The sequence below is a fragment of the Miniopterus schreibersii genome, assembly GCF_964146895.1.
Source record: "Miniopterus schreibersii genome assembly, chromosome: 2".
NCBI classification, from domain to species: Eukaryota; Metazoa; Chordata; class Mammalia; order Chiroptera; family Miniopteridae; genus Miniopterus; species Miniopterus schreibersii.
In genome coordinates, this window is record NC_138102.1 from 24,709,024 (window position 1) to 24,731,157 (window position 22,134).

The window sequence follows — 22,134 nt, forward strand, 5'->3', positions numbered from 1 at the left end:
GGCATGTGCCCTGACCGGGAATCGAACCCCGATCGCCTGGATCCTAGGTCGATGCTCAATGGCTGAGCCATGCCCAGCTGGGCAATAATCTCTTTTAATATTACCCTATATATTCTTCTAGATGTGTTTATATTTAAATGGAATCAGACTGCATATAGTATGTTTTTCATATAATAATTTACAGTGAAAAATCTTTCCACTTCAACATATATACTTGGACAACATTTTAAATTACTTAAACATAGCAGAATTATGTTTTTGGAGGGTCATATTTTCTTGTTCCCTATTGTAAGCAGTGTTTCTTCGAATATCCTTGTATTTTGTGTAGATTTTTATTTCCTTAGTGTAAAATCCTAGAAGGAGGTTTGCTCTGTCAAAGGACATTGTTTCAAAGCTTCAGGATGTGTACTATCAAATTGTCCTCCCGAGAGGCAGGAATGATTTGCTTTATCCAGTAGAGTCCAACCCTGTGCACTGTCTTTTTAATGATTTATTCTTCCCTAATTTCATCTCCCCAAACAAATATGATTCATCGTGCCTGGCTTCAGTATTGTGCTTTCCTAGGTTCTTAAGGTTTGCTATTTTAACGCTAATAGGGGTCAGCAGGACACAGGGAATTCATGCTTTCTGTGCTTGGCTCTCTCCTCAGACGGAGTCCACTGCCTCACCTGCGCGATGATGCTGCTTAACACAGATCTCCACGGCCACGTAAGTGTCTGGTCTTGAGCTTACAGAAATCCAAAACACCTTGGTTGGGTTTATCTTTGCTTTTACGTTCATACACATTTATTCTCTGCCTCCCTTTCTCTCATTCTCTTCATGGCAGGTAAGTAAATGTAAATCTTTAGGAAAAGAAGTAACTTGTTTCACATGCCAGCATAGAGCATAATTTTAAGTGAATACCGTATTGTCACCATGTCTGGAGTTGTTTTCTCTGTAATGTGTGTGTTCTGTACCTTCTTTTCCCACTAGGTGGCAGAGGCAAAGCTTTTACTTTCTGATTTTTGGTGTGTGTATTTTTTTTGTTTTGGTTTGGTTTTTGGTTAGTTATTAGGGTTGATATTTTATGATGGAAAGCGAGGATATAAGTTAGATCTGAAAACACTGAGTATGTTTTCACTAAAAACAGCGCTGTTAAGAACTCAGTCTTTTCTATGCTCCTCAGCTCACCTGATGTTTTACTAGTTGAAATATCAAAATAATGTAATTACCTTCTCATCTTCTAGTTATAATATAGGATGATTTAAATCTATAATTACATATATAAATGTTCACCTTTCATAGATGTGGAATTTTAATTTTAGCATTTATTTAAACTGTTCATATTAGAGAAAATGAGGATGTTTTAGTTAAATATAAATCAATGTATACTTAGCACAATAATTATTTCATGCAGGTTCACTTATTTTGAAGAGAAAAGCAGGTTTTTTTGTAATTAAAGAGTCTAGATCGTACCTTACAATTTAAAAAATCACACTAAAGGAACTAAAACTTAACTATCAGTCCAAATTTGTCCTGCTGTTCCAAAAGGCCATATACTCCCCTTGTTTAAACTATGCTGCTCCTCTTTAGGAAAGGCAGAAAGGAACTAGGTGGGGCCAGTAAGATGGACTGAGGGGGAAAGGGGGCTCTACCATCAGAAAGTAAAGAGTTAAAGTGATAGAACCGTAATTTTAACACTATCGGCACAAATCTCTCAATACTTCACTAGGAAGTTCCTTCTGTAATTTGCAAGAGGTGAATTTAGAATAGCTCAGTGACTTATAGGCATATATAACATGTGTGCAGAGGTTATACAGACTAAAAGTGTAGATACTTTCAGGGGACATTCTTGGGTAATAGAGCCGTAATATGTCTTAGGGAAATGAAGGGACTGGGATTCCAACAATCGAGCCTTGAAATAAGTATCAGCATCTAATACTCGTCCAACTCGTTACAGAGGCGACCAATCAGTAGACTGTCCTGACCTCTGTTCCTGTTGCCAGTGAGGCCAGTACTCACTGATTTCTCCTCTGCCCGTCCTGTGGTAACAATTGCAGCTCTGTCCCATCCTCTCCCTCCCACTCAATTTCTCAGCCTAACTTTCAGCCAGAGGAGACAATTTTGAGTAGGCTTGTCCACATATAACATCAATCCCACAATGAGAAACGTCCTCATATCAGATATTTTGAGGTCTCATCCGTATATCAATATTGTGTATTTAGTTGTCTGTTGACTTAGAACATGTGTAACGAAGGGAAAAAAAAGTTCAGTAACAGTTCAATTCTTATCTAAAAGTTGAGGATCTAATAGAACCTCTATGGAAGTTGCTAGATTTGGGGGGATTTGTTTCTATTAAAAGCTGACTGCTTTAATAATACTTTCAAATAAACATATCTTATTCGTCATAATAATTTAAAATAGCAGTAAATAAAGATGTGAGGTTTATTATTTATTCAGATAACTCAGATGCTTGGTGTCCAAACAAGCCATGGGCACCCTGGGCTCAGAACCACAGGTCTCGAATTGCTCTGGCTTTGTCTTCAGACCACTTTTGAGGAATTGAAGGAGACTGAATGAAACATCACACTTATTTTTGGCAACTACAACATGAGACAGTTTATTTAAATGAACATTTTAGTATTATCTTGAATTATGCCAGTCATACTTAATTAACAATTGGCTGAAGTGGCAGAGTTACATGTAAGAGGGAGGAAATGATAAATACAAGTAAATCTCACTAACTTATCTTCAAAATCATGTTTGGTGATTATTAGGTCTCAGCTTTGTTTTCATAAATGTGTTCTATATACTTAAGATTGCCTGTTTAGGTTTTGCTTATTAGAATTTTTTATGCTTATTTACAATGCGTACTGTTAGAAGTCTGTTGAATGTATAGTAGTGATCATAAGAACTAACTATATGAAAATGTGTTTCTCTTCCTCCCCTGGATTCATTTTAAAAATAAATTTGCCTTCTAGGTGGTAAGTTTTTACCCATAATTCTGGATGTAGCTTCTCTTGCATCATGATTGCCTGATTAATTGTTACGGTGTCAGTCTGACTTACTAACATGACCCTGTGAAAGTGCATCATTCAGAATATAAAGCGAATTGTTTCTAACTTCTGTCCCTGTTCGCCTGCCCTTACTCTGTAGCCTAGGCCATCATCTCTCGTGACTTACTCCACGGCCAGAATAACTCCCTTGGGGAATGAACTAATAAATCATTTTGCTTTTCTTCCTTACATCGTGTCATAATGGAATACAACAGCATGACCTTTCTTGGAAGTGCTGAGACAAGCTTGGCCTCGTGTTTTCAGTGGGGGAGGCATGACTTGGGAGCTGAACGTCTTTGGGCTGTTCTTTGTGAATCTTTCATGTGGGTTTCATTCACTCGAAGGAGTGATGCATTGGAAATGCATTTGAATGGGCCTTTTCTTCTTCCTGCTAACTTACTTACTAATAAAATGATAGAATGTATACTTATACAATAAATCTAACAGCATTACATGTTGAATGCCTTTTTATCTTTTTCATTTATTCTCATTCAACAAACACTTAGAGTGTCTCCTCTAGTCCGAGTTCTGTGCTGTTTGGGTGAAGGGCAGAAATGAACGAGACGTGTTCATGGAAGTCAGAGCTCATCTCTGGTAGTGTTGCTGGGCTGACCTCTACTAGTCAGGTTTAACTGAAGAAATGGTACCAGGTGCCTGAGGTGCTGTGGTGGAAAAGCACCGGAGGGGTATTTTATTATACATTGGGTTATAGTTAAACCTCGTTAAACCTCACTAAGTAGGCTAGGAAAAACCAATCTGAAGTATATACAATATTTGGGGCAGAAATTCATTCAGATGTTATAATTATTTCATTGGAACTAAGAACTATTTTTGAAAAATATGATTTATCATTATCTTAACAATAGTATTGACTTGCTTTTATTTGCCTGCAAGTGGTTTATTTTCTTAAATATTTTATAATTGTGGCCACATACCTAATTTGCTTAAGTAATCGCTTATTTTTAAAATGCCTTGTCATCTATGAAATACATATATAAATTAAACTCGTGCACATACAGGTAAATTTCTATTAAAATTTCTAATAAACTCTAGAGTTTATTTTTCTCTTGCTATAATGGAACTAAGTTGTATTGAATTTTGTTTGAACTATCAATAAGGAAAGAGTTGAAAATATTTTTATTTTAGCCTACATTTTATTAGAAATGATAGGAATAAAAGAATCTGTCGTGTTAGAGTAAATTCAGACCTGTTCCTTTTCTGGGTAAGTCTTCAGACGTGCTCTCTCTGTTGACTACACCTAGCTCTCTCGTACCTCAGTCCAGCCTTCCTGGCGGGATTATTGCCGAGGCTGAAGCCAGGTGGCAGGGGCAGGACAGTAGGCAGGAATTTCTCACCAGGGATGGACTCGGAGGTGGCAGGAAGTTTTAGATACAGAGCTGAGTTGCAATGAAGAGTGGGATAGATGGGTGTATAATCCATTGGCCAATTTCAAAACTTAAAGTCGAAAGATATCCATGAGACAGTGGCTGCCCAAGGTCAGGCCATGGTCAGAGGCAATAGCCAGGACATTATTTTTAATCAAGATTTATGTCAGAATCTACCCTTGAACACTTTGGCTTGGGGTGTTTAGTAGCTCTTTTACCTGAAGTCTCTCTCTGCGTTTCCCTGTTGGCAGGAGCCAGCCCCCCTGTGCAGTGGGAGTGAAGGGGTGGGAGTGTGGTTTTTCTGAGTGGCGGCTCTCTCTGCCTCAGGCTGGGCATCCTGCAGATACTTTGTCTTGGGGGTGCTCGGAGAGTGCTGAATCGCATCCTCAAGGGTCTGAGTTTAATGTAGGAGGCAGGATCTTACTGGCTTTTTAAATGTGTGTTGGGTTATAGGCTGGATATGGGGTGAAACCAAGGCTAGTACACTATACTGATGGGGGATGAAAAAAGTCAAGCAATAAAGTATAAGTTTTGTAACAGAACAATGTTAAAAGATATGTGTAGTTCAGCTTCAGATAGGTCAGAGGAAGTCATTGTTTTTCATCTGTAAACCGCACTGATAATTGTGAGTTTTTAATTCTTAGATCATCTCTCTAGGAGCCTAGAATTTTAAATAACGGGTAAAATATTTGGTTTATTATCAGAGGTGGAAAATAAGTATTGGAAGAATTGTTGTTGAAAAATTTTAATTCTCTTACTTTTCATATTGTGCTGTTTCATAGCTCCACCCCCTAAAGTCCCACAGACCTCCGTGAGGCTGAGAGATGGTTAATGCCCTCGGGAAAGCTCTGAATCTGCACTCACTGTCACTGTGCCTGGCAGCGCCCTAAGTGCACTTCGCAGGCTGCCTCCCCTCCTGCAGAGCTGCCTTCTCTGTGGGTCCCTGACTCCTCTGCGGTGAAGCCACCCCTGGGATTCAGTTCTTTTCCCGTCTGGGCCTATCCTGTTGCAGATTTCGGCGTTGGCCGCAGTTTTCACTGAGCCGGCACTGCCCCCCCTTGGAGCCCTCTCCCCCCTGGTGCCCCGTGTTCCCTTCCTGCCGGGGAGCCCCCAGAGCGCTTCCCGGCGCTGCTGAGGGTTCCCCGGAGCGGAGCGTCAGGCCCGGGCTCAGTTGTTCTGCGTTTCTAGGGAGGCGGGCTCCAGTGTCACTATCACTATTTCTATCGCCAAAACGGGTTTATGGGATAGCCTGAGACCGTAGCCGTCAGCTGTGGAAATGTGTTTATAGAAAAATGTTATGGTTTCAAATTTTTCAACTAAGAAATGACCTTTAGAATGTGATTCACTATCAGATTGGCAGCGCCCTGGAGTCTGATAGGAATCCTTCGGTAAGCATGTCAGGATCCATCACGCACGGCTGGATTTCCTTGGCTTCTGTGACTCCTCCAGGTGGACCTTGGTCCCATTCTCCCCCCTCCATCCCTCCTTCCCTGTGTACCTCCCCCTTCCTCTGAGCTCTCTCCCTCTTCTCTCCCTCTCTCTTCCCTTTCTCAATTCTCTCTCTCTCCCCTCTCTCCTCTCTCCTTTCTCCCTCCATCTCAAATATCTTTCTTTCTTCACTTTCTTTTCTTTTTTTTTTTTTTTTGGTAGTTCTGATTTTTTAAGAATAGGTTCATGCATAATGGAAACCACAGCACTGATAGCTTTTATCAGTTGAGTCAATGGTGCTCATTAGGGCCTCAGAGTATCTAATTTATACATTATTCAGGTACCACATCCCGTCTCCTTCCGACCATTACAGATGTTTCCTGTGCACAGCTAATGAGTAGAAAGCAATAAAGGAAAGCAGGTGAGACTCTAGTAAGTCAGAAGGTGATTAAAGCCTTTGACCTCTAATCCCATTAGTTAATTTAACGCCTGTCCTTCTATGACAATCAGGTTAAAAGTGGAGTTTAGTCTTTGTAATTTGATAATGAGGTCAGTGTCTTTTATCTTCTCAGATTTTACAGGAAATACTTTCTAAGAAGTTGTGATAGAATCTGCTACTGCGATGCTTCTCTAACTTTATGGTGTCAGCATTCCTTTGTACTCTTAAAATTTTTTGAGGACCCCAAAGGTCTTTTAAAAATATTTTTAATATTTTAAAAATACTTACCATATTAGAAACTAAAATGGGTAAGATTTTAAAATATTTATTAAATTTTTAAAAATAGCATTAATAAACCCATTAAATGAATAGCATACTTTTTGTGAACAATAATTATAACCACAAAAAGAATTAGTGAAGGAAATACCATTTAAAGTGTTTTGCAAATCTCTTTTACATTTGGCTTAATAGAAGACAGCTAGATTTTCTGCTTCTGCATTTAGTCTGTTGCGACATAGCACAAATTATGTAGTTTCTAGAAAACTTTCCTATAACTTGTGTGAGAGAGTGAAAAAATGTTTTTAGTATTATTATAAAAATAAGTTTGACCTCCTGGACACCCTAATCAGGATCCCTGAACCATACTTTGAGAACCACTGTATCACAATATTATTTTCAGTTGCCGTATTTTTCCTGATACCCCTTGCGGTTCCTCTTTCAATGGCAATGTATTACACAAGTGGCAGAAAAAAGCTCAGTAATATTTCAGATATCCATAAAGGTTGTACTTGTGACACTAACATTAGCTCTGCGATTGGGTTCATGAAAGAACACTTTGAACATCACAGCTGTAGCTTCTGGGTTTGGAAATTTACTAAGGATCCTACTTTACCCGCGAATCATGCATATAAAAAAATGGACACCAGAGGGCAGTGTAACACAATTAAACTTGTTTGAAACAAAGGAAAAATAGGAGCTTCAGCAGAGCTTCAGAACTTAATTGACACATCAGTAGTATGCGTTTTCACCATTTATTGTAACATGTTGGAGGAGGTGGGATTATCATGTGGGAGAATATGCTGACTGTGTTTTTAATATCCCAAGGTTGAGGAAGCCAGATTTTAGCAATGGATCATGAGAGCTTTGGTTTCTCCAAAAGCATCTTTTCCATAAAGCTTCTGGATTTTATACTATTAAAAATGAGAAATTTTAGGACCATTTTGCCTAATTCTTTAACCTCTAGGTCAGAATACGTGCTTTCCCGGTGAATACTTGACAGCTGGCCTATTACCAGCTTTTCCTTAGGACTGAGTGTAGCTTAAGTCTTGGCTGGGGCTTGTAGAAGGTGCCATTTCCCCAGCTGTCGGGGAAGGCATGCTCAAAGACTTGGTCACACTTGCTGAGTTTTGGAGGGTAGCTTGGATGATTTCTAGATGACTCTGTTAAGAATGAAACTCTCCATCTTAACTTTCTCCCTTTGCTCTCGTTGTTACCACTGAAGTTAGGAGCTGATTATCTGCTGGGGTGGGGAAAAAATGCCATAACTTTAACAAAGAAGAAATCTGAAATTAAGGCACAGAATACATCAGGATGCCTAGCCTATTTGTATGCTTGCTCGTGATGCTTTCCTCAGTAACAGTGCCACTTCCTTCTAGTTTTATTTTCGATCGGGGGTTGGTAAGGTATGACCTACAGGCAAAAATCAAGCAATTCAGGTCCTATTGGAACACAGCCATACCTGTTTGTTAACATCTTCATACCAAACTGACAGTGTTGAGTAGTTGTAACAGGGACCTTGTGGCATGTAAAACCTAAAATATTTCCTATCTGGTCATTTACAGAAATTTATAGAATTTGTCTCTTCCAGACTCCTGCCCTTGTCCATGAAGCCTCCTGTCCCCTCCCCCAAACATGGTAGGGTATGGCTGAAGATGAGCCGATGAGCCTTTTACTTAACATTCTAAATGGGAACGTGTTAAAACATCTTAAGTTTTTCAGAAATGATAAATCCTCCAAAGAATTTCTCTCTAAAAGACATTTAATGTATCTTTAAAAGAATACAAAGGGAGAAAACAGCACTTTGTATTGAAAATATATTTGATAATGGTAATATAATTATTTTGGAGAATAGTGTTAAGTTTGTCTCGGGATATGAACTCTCATTCTGGGGTTTTTAAATTTTCTCTTTTTTTTAAATCTTCACTGGAGGACATGCTTAGAGGAAGGGGTGAGAGAGAGAGAAACATTGATGTGAGAGAAAAATCTATTGGTTGCCCTCCATGAGCTCCCTGAATGTGCCCTGACTGGGAATCAAACCAGCAACCCTTCAGTGCACAGGACAATTTTACTTTTTAATTAATATTTTCTCTCATTAAAGACGGTACCTTATTTGACCAAATATTTAACACTTGGGCCTGCCTGGTATTTTAGAATTTCAAATATAATTATTTTTGTGGATTTTCCGTTTTATATATTATCTTTTTAGGTTTAATTTAAAGTGCCTCCTGATTTTAAAGGTAAAGACCTAGAGATTCATTTTCATTTGATTTGAAAGGTAATGCTCCAGAGATTCATTTTCATTAAGCATCTGAGATTTGATTAGAACTGTTGCATTGATTTGAAGCGTTGATTTCTGTGCCTCTCGGTGCACGAGAAGGCCTTTCCAAATCTCCATGCTTCATTCTTTCAGTGGGAAGGAATTCAGGATATAAGAAAGTACTGTGAAAGCTCTGCCTTGGCAGGCAGCTGGCCAGCATTTATTTCAGAGCAGGTCTACTTTTTGCCAAAGTTATGAATCTGTTTGGGAAGAGAATGAATAGAATCATGACTGTGTGAGCTTCTCTGTGTTCCCTATGAATCATTGAAATACAAAGTCAGTGATTAGAGTTAGCTTTGTCCAGCGGACAGTGTTTGTTTGAATAATTGCATTTCATGATAAGTGATACAGTTTGGTATAACCAGCAGAAAAAAAATCCAGCTATCATAAAGAGTGTTTCTTAATAACAAAGACTTCATTTTTAGTCTGTAATAAAAATGGTATAAAACTCAGGGAGCATTTAAACATATTTTGTCAGTGAGACACAAAATGGACTAATCTGACCCTTTGCTCTTTTGTTCCTAAACCGTACCTAGAAAAATGACCAGTGAGTCAGAGAAGGGTAATAAACAGCAGATGTAAAAAGCCTCAGTTAATAAAGTATTTCAGAAGTTGTTGGGCACCTTTGACCCAGAGAAAGTCATGCATCTTGGTTGTCTTTATTCCCTGCACTGGTCAGGCAGGCTGGGACACATTGTTGGGGGTTGCACTGAGGCTTTCTTCCTGTGAGGACCGAAAGGCTTGGAATTGTCACTTCTTGGTCTGGATTTACACGTCCATCCCCTCCCCAATTGTTTCTGCTGTTTCAAAGTCCAAGTGAGTCAAATTGGCATCTTTATACTAATGTAGGCAATGGTATGGGGACTGTGAAAGTATACAAAAGGCAATGCCAAATAAGCAAATAAAGTAAATCTGAATTTAGTTTTTATTTTTTGAATTAAATCTCTCTGATGTCAGGGGAAAAAGCAGCTGGCTCTGGACAATGTTAAATACAGTGTTTAATTAACATCGCCCTTGAAGTTACAGTCAATCCAGTTAGATGAGGACAATAATGAGACACATTTTGAAAAGAGGGGAATAATTTTTTCTCTCATTTCATTATATATTTTTCAGTTTTTTAAATTGAATCTATTGGGGTGACATTACGAAGTATGATTTTATAAACCAAAATAACGGGATTTTATCATTTTTTTTAAATGTTAAAAAAATAACAGTTCTTGATAATTAAATGATGAAAGTTTCATTCACACCTTACAATAGACATGCATAGTGTCCTAAAACAGCATTTTTGACTCAGTGATGTTTAAACATATTGCTAATGAATCTTCCCAAAGAATTTTGAAAAAACTAGTATACTAGTTCTCTAAATTTTTTATTGTAAGTTTGATTAAAACATAAAAAGAATTTCTGATGTGGACATTAACTATCGATATTAAAAAAATAGTCTTTCGTTAGATCCTAAAGATCATAGTGAGGGGACAGCGTTTCCAAATGACAAAGCAGCAACTCACAGCCCCCGGGGCCGCATCGCTGGTAAATCCCGTCCTCAGGCGCGCACTGCCCGGCCCGCGGCCGCTCCCACCCGTCTCCGTCTTTTACGAGCCGTCGCCTCGCGGGGCAGCGTGTCTGCCAGGGTCGCCGTGCCGGTGCTGAGGGTCACCTGGCCGCTTGGGCCCTGACCCCTCCTGCACTCGGGACAGGTTTCTCTGGGTGCCCAGGTCGAACCTCCAGGTCCTCCACAACTGGCAGCTTTTACCAGCTGACTGGAGGTGACATAGGAGGCGATGCTCTGTTGTAGTGTTTTTATTAGTTTCTCAGTCAGCCTATTTGTTTCTTTTCGCTTTTCGTATTTTAGGTTTTCTAATTACATTTAAATATTAATGTGATCTTGTTGTTGTTAAGCTTTTCGTTAAATCAGCTGGGAATTGTGTTTGAAGACAGTTCGCCATGAGACTCTTGCTTTTCATTTGGTGAACAGAAGCTTTGGTTGCCTTTGTCCTGGTCTGGTTTTTTTCAAGATTATTTCTGTAGTGAGCAGCTATGGAAGATAGAGTGACTCCAAAGCCAGTGGTAGGTTTGCTTATAGCTTTGGAAGAGAAGAGCTGGTTTCTCCCTTTAGAGCAAAGGGGTAGACATGCTTACAGCCCATTACAAAGACCCGGGTTCCCCAAGCTCAGAGATCCTTTCCTACGTCTCAGCCCACTGCATGTGCGGGTGTCAGCTGGCCCTCCTCAGGTTGCTCTGCAGCAAGAAAACGCTAATATTCTGGCTACTTCTATTGTAATAAATCCATGGGCCTCTGACCCAGGAGTGTTACTTTTCCTGCCAGCATTCGTGAGATTGTGACAGACTAACTTGTTAGCTTGAAAGTAGGCTAAAATTTCAGATCTTTCATAGTTCTTGACAGTACGTAGGAAATACAAATAAAAAGGCAATAAGTAGCTATCAGAGTTCAGCTCAAAATGTCATTTTTGCCCTGGCCCGTGTGGCTCAGTTGGTTGAGCGTCAGCCATCCCAGACACCAAAAGGTCGCGTGTTGATTCCCAGTCAGGGCACATGCCTGGGTTGTGGGCTTGATCCCTGGTGGGAGGCGTGCAGGAGGCAGCTGATAGTCATTTCTCACATCAATGTTTCTCTCTCTCCCCCCTCCCCTCCGCTCCCTTCCTCTCTCTCTAAAATCAATAAAAACATATATTTTTTTAAATGTCATTTTTATCCATGTTTTTCACTAAAAACTACATTATATATTATTTATGTAAATGTAGCATGGATTTTTTCCCTTACGTTAAAATAAAGGTTTGGCATAATTTTGCTATTTATTTTAATGACAGTTTTAAAAGCATAAAAACCATCTTTTTCTTACTCATATAAATTTGTATTATATGTTTATATATACATATGTTGGGGTATGTGTGTGTGTTCATGTTTTGTAAAACCAAATTAATCTTCTATTGCTTAATCACATTTTTAAGAATCTTAATTTCATATGTGTCATTATGATGTATTATTTGCCTCTATTCCAGAATATTGGAAAGAAGATGACCTGCCAGGAGTTCATTGCAAACCTCCAAGGGGTCAATGAGGGTGGTGATTTCTCCAAGGATCTGCTGAAAGTAAGCATTGAAATACTGGTTTTTAAACTATACTTATGTTCATACACACATACATACATATGTATGTGTGTGTGTGTGTGTGTGTGTGTGTGTATTTCTATCCAAAATAGCCTAAGGATCGCATAAATATTTTGTTTTTTGCTTTTGGTTTTACTGTTGATGTTTCCATTGGGCCTTGTCCTTGATGCATCAGACTGCAAAGTACCCTTCAATTAATAGATCCTAAAAGTCCACATTATAGTTATTGATTATAATTGATAATACAGAGATAATAAGTAGATTTGGAATAATTGGTCATACAGATAGTTGCTGGGCAGTTCTTGATTTATTTGTAAGTAGACCGTCAGAACTTGAGGCCGGTCACAAAGGTATATTCACTGTGGAAACAGAAAGCATTTGCAGAGTGTATTGGAAGCAGTTTAGACTGTGTTCAGTCCCTAGTCACAGAGCCACTCAGGTTGTCTCTGGAAATAGATTGAATTAAGTCTGAGTAATCATAGAATGCCTGAATTGTTTGTACTCGGCCTTTCTATTGATAACCGTCAGAGTGTTTTTCCTTATCAGATTGTTTTCAGGGAGACCATTTGAAATTCATGACATTCTACAGCAGCGTAAATGAGATGTGTGTTTGATCAAATGCAACGTAGTGATTGATCATGGATGTGACTGTTTTAGAAGTTCAGGATAAAATGTGTATGTTGGGAATGTGATTTTTACAGAGTTCTGTTTGTTTCTAGCCTTCTTTTTAAAAGCTTTGTACACCTGTAGATTTCTTTTGAAATCAGTCCCTTTGAATGAATTCGCTAAGAAGGGTGACATATTTGAATCATGCGTAATATGGAAATGTACCAGTTAAAAGATAAGTCCTTTATTATGTTTTATGTGACTTTTAAACTATATAAAATATATAGAATAGAGCTCTGTAATATTTGGAAAGGCATGTATACTGTGGAAAGTGAACGGAGCTATAAAAATATGGTACAATGAGATTGTTAGTCTTTCTGACTTTAATTGCAGCTTGTTAAAAATTACATTATGAAAAAAACAGGAAGGAAAGTAGCTCCAGTTTACTATATAAGGAAGGCATGTTTATTGAGGTGTATATAACTGACATGCAACATTATATTCATTTCAGGTGTACGACATAAGGATTTCCTCTTTGTACATATTGCAAAATGGTGACAATAAGTCTAGTTAAACGTCTGTCACTGTTCATAGTTACAGAATATTTTTTCCCTGTGGTGAGAACTTTTGAGATATACCCTCAGCAACTTTTAAAAATGCAATACGGTGTTATTAACTACACTCGCCATGCTGTACGTTGTCCCCCCGACTTATTTTATAACTGGGAGTTTGTACCTTGACCTCCGTTACCCACTTTGCCCAATCCCCCACCTCTTGCCCCTGGTGACCACCAATCTGTGAAGGAAGGTATTTTTTTTAAGTTGGTTGTTTATAGAGCAAATGCTGCCTTTTCTGAAGCTCCAATTCCAAATGGGAATGGGAAGTAAAAGGGACTAGAGTGTGACACCCTGTGACGTGATCAGTAGGGTCTGCACAGTCACTGAAGCTGTGCTGTGGACACAGGTTAATGAGTCTGTTTTCAGTCTGGCTGGATTTGCGTGGAAAATAATGGAGTCTTTCTAAGGGGGCATTCGTGAGGCTTTTATCCAGTTATGTCAGAAATGGAATTGACAGGAGCATTTTTCACGGCTGGGAAATTGTTGCGCGGCGGGGATGCGGATGCGGGCTGGGCCGGCTGACACCGGCCGCGGCCACCGGCCGCCCGGCGCCGCTGCTCCCCGGGCAGGCGTGTGTCCTGGATTCCCGCCGCCCGGAATGTGCTGGCTGATTTGTTGCGGTTGTGCAGTTGCGGTCATGTTCACAAACCCCAGGGGAGGGAATATGCGTTAGACTCTTCTTTATTTACTCTGGGAAGATGACAGCCAAGTGGCACCGGAAAACGACTGGTGTTTAGCATGGCAATTGTCAACTAAAATATTGATTTCCTTTCATAGCAAAGCTCAGCTGCTCACTGACCCAAGATGAGCTTTGCATTTTCATAGGAATCTGGATTTTACTGCAGATTTCAGCAAGAAAAGGTTTTCTACAAACATTTTTGTTTTATTTCGCTCTTCTACGTGGCTTTTTCTTTTCCCTTCCCTTTCCTCCCCCTCCTCCCTCCTCCCTTCCCTTCCCTTCCCTTTCTCCCTCTGTTTCTCTGTATTTCTTTCGTCTGTTTTTCTTTTAGTCTCTCTCTCTCTCTCTCTCTCTCTCGATAGCTATCTCTTGGTTCCCTGCTGAAATTAATTATTGGGTGGAATATTAACTTGAATGTTGGGGAAAATGTGATTATACACATGACACACAGACAGACAGACATATGTGTACAGTTAAACACAAAAATGGTATCATCTCACAGGTTCCGGGTAACCCCTTTCTTCTTCCACCCCCACCCCAACTTAAAAAATTATATACCTGTACATTAGTTTATGAGGTAAAACGCTAATGTTACCTGGATTGAACTGAGGCTTTTATTGTTACATATTGACCTTATTACTTTAGCCCATCTAGCGTGAGTAATTATAACTTTTTCTTTAGTCCTATTGTATTCTTTACCTAGCTCAAACTGGACTAGAAAGGGACTCCATCCCTTCCTCAGTATTTGAACCTAAGATGTTTTACAACTCCTAGGGTCAAGTGTGATTAGTGTCATTAGACAAGACCCCTGCCCCCATCTCTATTTAGCCTAAACACACACATTCTCTTGCCCTTTGAAATGAACCATCTGAGCCCGGCCGGTGTGGCACAGTGGTTGAGCATCAACCCGTGTAGCAAGAGGTCACGGGTTCAATTCCCATTCAGGGCACATGCCTGGGTTTCTAGCTCATTCCCCAGTAGGGGGCATGCAAGAGGCAGCCAATCGATGTTTCCGTCTCTCCCTCCCCCTTCCCCTCTCTCTAAAATAAAAACATATTATTTTAAATGAACCATCTGAGACCTTGATCTTGAGCATTTCCTCCCTTTGTAGTGAGATTTTTTAACCCGTCATTTATGGCTTTCTTTTTTTCCAAAGACTAGTTGGTTCCAAAGGGTAGCCATCAGAATCCTCCGCAAGAGGCATTTGTTTCATAAAGTCAGTGTTAACGTTGTATAGGCGCCTGAAAATGAACCTTGGTTACCCCTGTAGTTTGCTTGCCTTTTACCTTGTTAACAACAGGCTCCCCTGGGCCTGTCCCTCTCGCTGTGTTTTGCTGTCTTATATTTGGTTTGGATCTTCGATGCTGCAAATGTGGAGGTACTGTGGAGAGTTTGGTTTTAAACTAGTCTTGGACTCTTAAAGAACCTTTGAGGGAGCAAATTGGCTCTTGTACTCTTTAAAGACCCCAAGACGACCCTGGGATATAATGGAGATGTGAGTTATCTGAAGTGACTAGAACTCCCTGGTAAGAGAAGCGTTGCTGGATGTCTCCCGGCTCTCCTGGGTTTTCCCCAGATGGGGTCCGAGGTCAGAAAGCTCAGGACCACGGGCTGTTGGTATTTCAGCCTTGACTCAGCAGCTGTTGCAGACTCTTGACTGTGCTGGCCTGGGGATCTCTTCCACCCTGTCCTGTCAGGGCGGATACCAAGGAACTAGCGACAGTGTTGGCATGTCATCAGACGGACAATCCTGAAGCTCTTTGTAGAATAAGCCTTAAAAATTGTCCTGAATGTTCCTCTGTGTCATGCTCCAAGGAGTACCTTGCTCCTTTGCCTTCCCAATTCCCTAAGTTTTATTTCTTCTGAGTTTCCTAGGAACCTCTATCCTTGGTTTTAACAGAAAAGCTACATTTTTATCGTCAGTCAGTCTCCTTTCCATTTCTAATTGTGGTGGTGGATAATCCTCCATTTCTTATTACATATAATGTAATAATGGAGAGACTCAGGGACTTTGGGTAATGCCACCAGTTATTTAAATATTTAGAGGGGAAATAACCATTTCAAAGTATGTTTACACGAAAGAAGGGAAGAAACAATATGAAATAAGAGAATAGGAGCCAGTGAAAAATGGATAGGAACATACAGGGTGGAAGGTCAGTTATTGGCTGCACAATAATTACGTTTTGAGGAACATCCAGACTGAAGATTTTGACAGTGAAACACAAAACCCTAATTATTATCCCAGTTTTCTTATTGCCACCTGCCATTTCATACTCAAATAATGTTCTTCTTAATGTTTATATCCTACTCCTAGTTAGGTCTTTATTTTCTTGAGCAACAGTTGAATTCAGTAGGTGCTGGGGGAATTAGAAAAAAAATTAGCTAAATAATCTCTAATTTAAGAATATTTGTATCATCTTAATGATAGAAAGGACAAAAACAACAAACAAAACACCGAAGACTTTCAGAATGATTCTAATGTAACTAAAAAACAAAACAATGCGATGTGCAGAGGGTTTTAAAACATACCTCCTTCTAAATCTAAATATACAGATAGCCTTAAGAATAATTCCAGTTAAAAGGGAGTCTCGCTAGAAATCATTAAAAAGCAAGGTAAATAAATCTTGCTTGGGCAAGTCAATAACACGCCTCCCTTTCAGGCTTATGATTAGATGTTTGACTTTACAATACTCTTCATAAATTTGATTTCTTTAGTAGAAATTGCTTGCTGCTATGTCCTTCACTTGGGAATTTATTAACTTTGAAATTAGCTTGCAGTCAAGGGAAAATCAAAAGTTTTTTCACTTTCTCAGGTTTGTAGTTAATGGTGAAGAGAGACAGTGAGAGAGGGAGTGTGTGTGTGAGAGAGGGGCTGTAGGGGAGAGTGACATACAAATTGAAGAAATGGAAATCAGTATGCCTGGCTTAGTGGAATTTGCATCCTTTATTCCATTAATGGAATGATAAATAGCAGTGAATTAAATTGTTACATATTCTATTGGGTAGAATCCCAATAAAAGTTCTTATTCAGATGCATTTGTTTGCCTTTGTGTTCCCAAAGCACAGAATTTAGGTGAGGTTCTTTGAAAAAGAAGTTTCTAAGAATATATAGATTGCCTGCATCCATTCCTTAATATATGTACTTGACTGAAAGCATTGTATGTTTTGTTTTAATTGCAGTTTTTTCATTTGGTATATTTAGGGGAAAATAATTTATGAGAAGAATGGAGAAATTAGCGAGGATGGGAGCATTCACACAGACTCAAAAGGTCAACAAAGAAAAACACATTTTAAATAAAGATTAATGTGTCTTGTTGGGCAAGGAAGAAACATAAGTAGGAAATACAACATTATATTATGCAGGTTCATAACCATTAGTCTTTTTTAATGTATTACAGTTGGATATAAGAGTAAGCAAAGGTGGGAATGCAGACTGGTGCAGCCACTATGGAAAACAGTATGGAGGTTCCTCAAAAAATTAAAAATGGAGCTGCCTTTTGACCCAGTGATCCCACTTATAGAAATATATCCTAAGAATCCCGAAACACTAATCGGAAAGAATATATGCACCCCTATGTTCATAGCAGCACAATTTACAATAGCTAAGATCTGGAAACAGCCCAAGTGCCCATCAGTAGATGAGTGGATAAAAAAGCTGTGGGACATTTACACCAGGGAATACTACGCAGCTGTAAAGAAGAAGAATCTTGTACCCTTTGGGACAGCATGGGTGGACCTGGAGAGTATTGTGCTAAGCGAAATAAGCCAGTCAGAGAAAGACAAGTGCTACATGATCTCACTTATATGTGGAATCTAAAGAACTTAATAAACTGATGAACAGAATAGATTCAGTGTCATGGAAGCATGGACTGACAAATCTCAGAGGGAAGGTGGGGGTGGGGGAGATTAACTAAAGAATTTATATGCATATATGCACAACCCATGGACACAGACAATAGTGTGGCCTGCAGTGGGGAGTGGGTGCAGGGTGGAAGGGATCAATGGGGAAAAAGTGGACATCTGTAATATTTTGAACAATAAAAAGAAAAAGAAAGAAAGCAAAAAAAAATATCAATCAGCCATTAAAGAGTTAGAGGTAAGTGATTTTTTATAAGCTCAAACTCCAAAACAGTCTTGTTTACATGGTGATAGCAAGAGCTGTAAGGATTCTTCTAAAAAAGAGAGAGCAGAGCTGCCTCTCTGAGCTCCGTTTGCCTAATTGGACCCTTTCAGCCAGGGAGAAGACTGGAAATTTAACACTGACAATTCCCCTACTTTTCTTTCTACCAAAAGGCTGACCTTAAAACATTCTCCTCTATTTTTGCTCTCTCTTCTTTCATCTTTGCTTCCAGCATTATCAGTGGGACAATGGGAAATCTGAACAAGAATGGGTTTTATCACTATCAATATTTTGGTTGTGACATTGCACTATAGTTTTTCAAGTGTTATTGCTGGAGTAAACTGGGTAAAAGGTGTGAGAAATCTATAATTTCTTACAAACTGCATGTGAATCTACAATTATCTCAATAAAACTTTTAATGAAAAAAGGTCCACTTAAAAAAAAAACAAATGGGGCAGTTTCTCTCCATTCAGCCAGAGACTTATATATCCCATAAAAATTAGGTTAATGAAATTTTACTACTCTTTCAAAGCACTGAATGTCATGATCAACAGCTTACATACATATAACTGTGTAGCAGCATTAAAGACAATAGTGTATTGAGAAAAAGGCAATGGGAATGAGTTATTGTCAAGACTTGAAAGCTGGAAAGTCACGTGAATCTGTTTATTAAAAAAATTATTCCAATTACTCCGGATGTTGTGGAGAATTATTTGGAAGGAAGTGGGAGTAGAAATGGAAAAGATGGTTGCAACTGTCCACGGGAAAGGAGTGGTGGCTTGGATGTGGGTGGTGACCATACTGAGGGAAATATATTTATGGAATTATTTTGCGCTTAGCATTAAAGTTTCTTTTGCAAAATTGTTTTCCCAGATTGCCTCTCTGTCCCTTCCTCTATCACCTCTAAACTACATGGAGTGGAAGAGCAATAAAAAGTAGGCAAACCCTAATTGTTTCTTCTGAGTTAATGTTTGATCTGTGAGACCAAATGTAACGGAGGGCTTTGTGGCTGTGTGAAGTGAGTAGTGGCAGATCTGGAAAGCAAGCTCGATATTTTACCTTGGCCAGGCAACTTCACTTTTGTTTTCTCATGTATATATGGATAAGAAGACCTTCCTCTAAGAGTCACTATGAAGATTAATACGATGATCAGTGTTCGGTGGCCGGCATTGTGTCCTCTAGAACGCATTCCAGTGAGCCCAATGTTAGCTTGCTTGCTTAGCACTGCCTCTGGTTTCTGTTCAGCCCTCAGGTTGTCTTGGTGCTGCTGGTGACTATTGATAGAGCCTCTGGGTGATAATTCCACCTCTTGGTGCCTTAATTTTTAAAATAAGATACTTGGGCTGTGCCATCATAACTTCCAGGCTTTCAGTTCAGGCTTCTGTGGCCCACAGTACCCAGTGCCCACCCTTCCCTGTCACCCCTTCCCACCTAGACCAGAACTACTTGCTCTGTTTGTCTGTTGTGCTCAAACTTACTCATGCAGTAATGTCTTTTGAGCAGAATATTCCAAGGCTAAGAAGAGGTTGCAAACATTCTATAGATGATCTTTAAGGATCTTTTCCATCTAAGTACTGGAAGCGTTCTTAACATTACTTATTTCTTTGTAAACTCAAGTCATATCTCTCAAGTTTTTTTAAAATATCTCTCAAGCTTTAACTTTCATATTTTATATATTGATTTAGATACAGAAGTGTATTTAATAGTGAAAGTTCAGATTTAAGTCAAAGAAAATTACCTTGGCTGCAGCAGCATTCTCAAAGGATTACTCCCAAAAAGTTACATGAGAAAGAAGCAGGCCCAGTGTGAAAAAAAACTGAACTTTTTATTATTATTTTAATTGATTTTAAAGAGAGAGAGAGAAACATCAATTTATTGTCCCACTTATTTATGCATCCATTGGTTGATACTTGCATGTGCCCTGACCAGGGGTCCAACCCACAAACTTGGCGTACTGGGACGAGCTCCCCGGGTAACCAACTGAGCCATCCGGCCAGGGCAAGTCTGAATTTCTTATAAGTGAAAAGCCTCAGTGAATTCTCAAAAATACTTGATCTGAGTTTTATTCGGAGTATGTAGTTGAAAATAGGAACTTATGGGTGGTATGTAAGTGTAGCTAAAAAAAGAGCGTCAACTGTTGCCTAGAGGAGGTGAGCTCTGTCAGAGGAGGTCATGGAAACCTGGTAGCAACAGTATCTAGGGAGGAAAGGACTTGGATGCTCATCCTGGTATAAGCAGGAGAGCCTTTTAAGAGAGAAGCTATGTTCGCAAGCTTTTAAAGAGAAAGCTTTAAAGGTTCTAGCTTAAAATATGGAATATTGCTTTTTTCAGTGAAATGAATCCAGCTGAGTTGTGAGCAGAGGTTTGTGGTGCGTTTCTGCTTTCCCCGTGGGAATCTGGAAGCGTGCTGGTGCTTCCAGTGACGTGCTCGTCCTGGACAGACTAATGATGCTCCCTTGGGTATGGTTCAGAGCTTGAATGAAAAATGGTGACAATAATGAGGATAATACTTTGAAGTCGCTGAAGACCCACAAATCATGTTCATTCTTTAAAAAAATATCTATCAAAAAGAAGTCTGTTGGGACATTTTGACAGAGCAGATGCTGCTTAAAGTGTACAAACAAATTTTTAACAAAAAAAGAATACAAGTTTGACATGGGGAGGTAGTAATCATTAAGTGTACTGTAATGGAATATTAATAATTCCTAGATCGATTCTGTTTTTAATTTGATCATGAAGAAGTGCTACAGAATTTATATTCACACGCATCCGTAGAAGTTAGAATGTTTGTGTGTTTGCATCATTTTTTAAATGTCGTAGCCTAGTCCATCAAATTTGCTGCTCCTACCGCTCAAGCATGAGCATGGAATATTGACGTGAATGTAATGGGTCACATTGTGAATTTAAACTGTCATCCTTGGGTATGATATACCATTGGGGATGGGGGTGGTGCCTCAGGAGCAATGCACTGGTTTTAACAGGCCTACAATCCAACGGCAAATGAGCTATCATAGCAAATGTTCCTTCCTAAACACAGTGTTTACCTATCCATTGAGGATACACAGAAACAAATTTTAATTTACAGGCATCTGCATCTAGCTATACAGTAAAAGAAATCTATAAAGGAAAACAGTTGCTTTGTAATTGTATTAATGCTTCACTTATGTAAAGGTGATTTGTCTAAAAAAAGTCTGGAAAAGTTGAAAACACATAAAAATAACTCTGTGCACCAGAATAAATGGGTATTACAGGGTTTGTATAACCTTACAAATTTTATTCCATCCCTCATTTATGGCCTATTTTTAATAACCACAATTTTTACTTCAAAATTTTGGCCCAATCTCTTCCCCTGGACTATTCAAAGGGCCACGTAGACACAGGTAAATACCAATATACAAGCAACTGCTCCAAACTGGGGACTGGGCCCGGAGCCTGCCACTGGTCCTCTCTGAGCAGTTCTTCATTAACAAGGCAGTAGCCGCATCCAATGGATTTTTCTAACAAATTTAATTAAAAACAAGCATTTCGGTTGTGACTAAATTTTTAAATCTAGCTATTTTAGATCAATTACTTTGAAGAACAGTTATGTTCCCAGTTAGTCATGAATTAGAAGGACGAAGTTGGGGGAGTGCTGTTAGTCAGCTGTATGGACGTTAGCAAGAAGTGATTTGATAATGAGATGTAGAGGAAATGTAACCTTAAGAGACACTGGGTCCTCGGGCCGGGCGTGTTGAGCGTCGACCTAGGACCCAGGCGATCGGGGTTCGATTCCCAGTCAGGGCATATGCCCAGGTTGCAGGCTCGATCAGTGACTCTCTCATCATTGATATTTCTCTCTCTCTCTCTCCCCTCCTCTCCTTTCCTCGCTCTGAAATCAATAAAGATATATTTTTTTTTAAAAAAGAGAGACACTGAGTCTCCAAACCAAACAGCGGGGGCTGTTTTGACAAAGACAGGCAAATCTGTGTAGTCAGTAGCTTCTCAGGGAATGGCTATTATCGCACAGCAGAGTAATGGATGTACTTAATGAGTCATCAAAAATGTTACATTATGTTTACTTAGTTTGATTAAGGAGACAGGGAGTGTGAAATAGGTTTG

The 22,134-nt window shown here is 39.3% G+C and overlaps 1 protein-coding gene across 6 annotated transcripts in view; it reads left to right on the forward strand.

The window, feature by feature from the left end:
• The window catches only part of PSD3 (pleckstrin and Sec7 domain containing 3), a 461,071-nt gene that overhangs the window by 267,621 nt on the left and 171,316 nt on the right, over positions 1-22,134 (forward strand). For 3 of the 6 annotated variants that reach the window (XR_013998104.1, XR_013998105.1, XM_081127023.1), the window contains 2 exons: positions 650-712; positions 11,907-11,996. Coding sequence is in view for 4 of the 6 variants with exons in the window: in XM_081127023.1 (XP_080983149.1) it covers positions 11,922-11,996 (75 nt within the window). In the remaining 2 variants the exon portion in view is untranslated. The remainder of the gene's footprint in view (positions 1-649; positions 713-11,906; positions 11,997-22,134) is intronic. The other 3 variants (XM_081127019.1, XM_081127020.1, XM_081127021.1) reach the window with 1 other exon arrangement.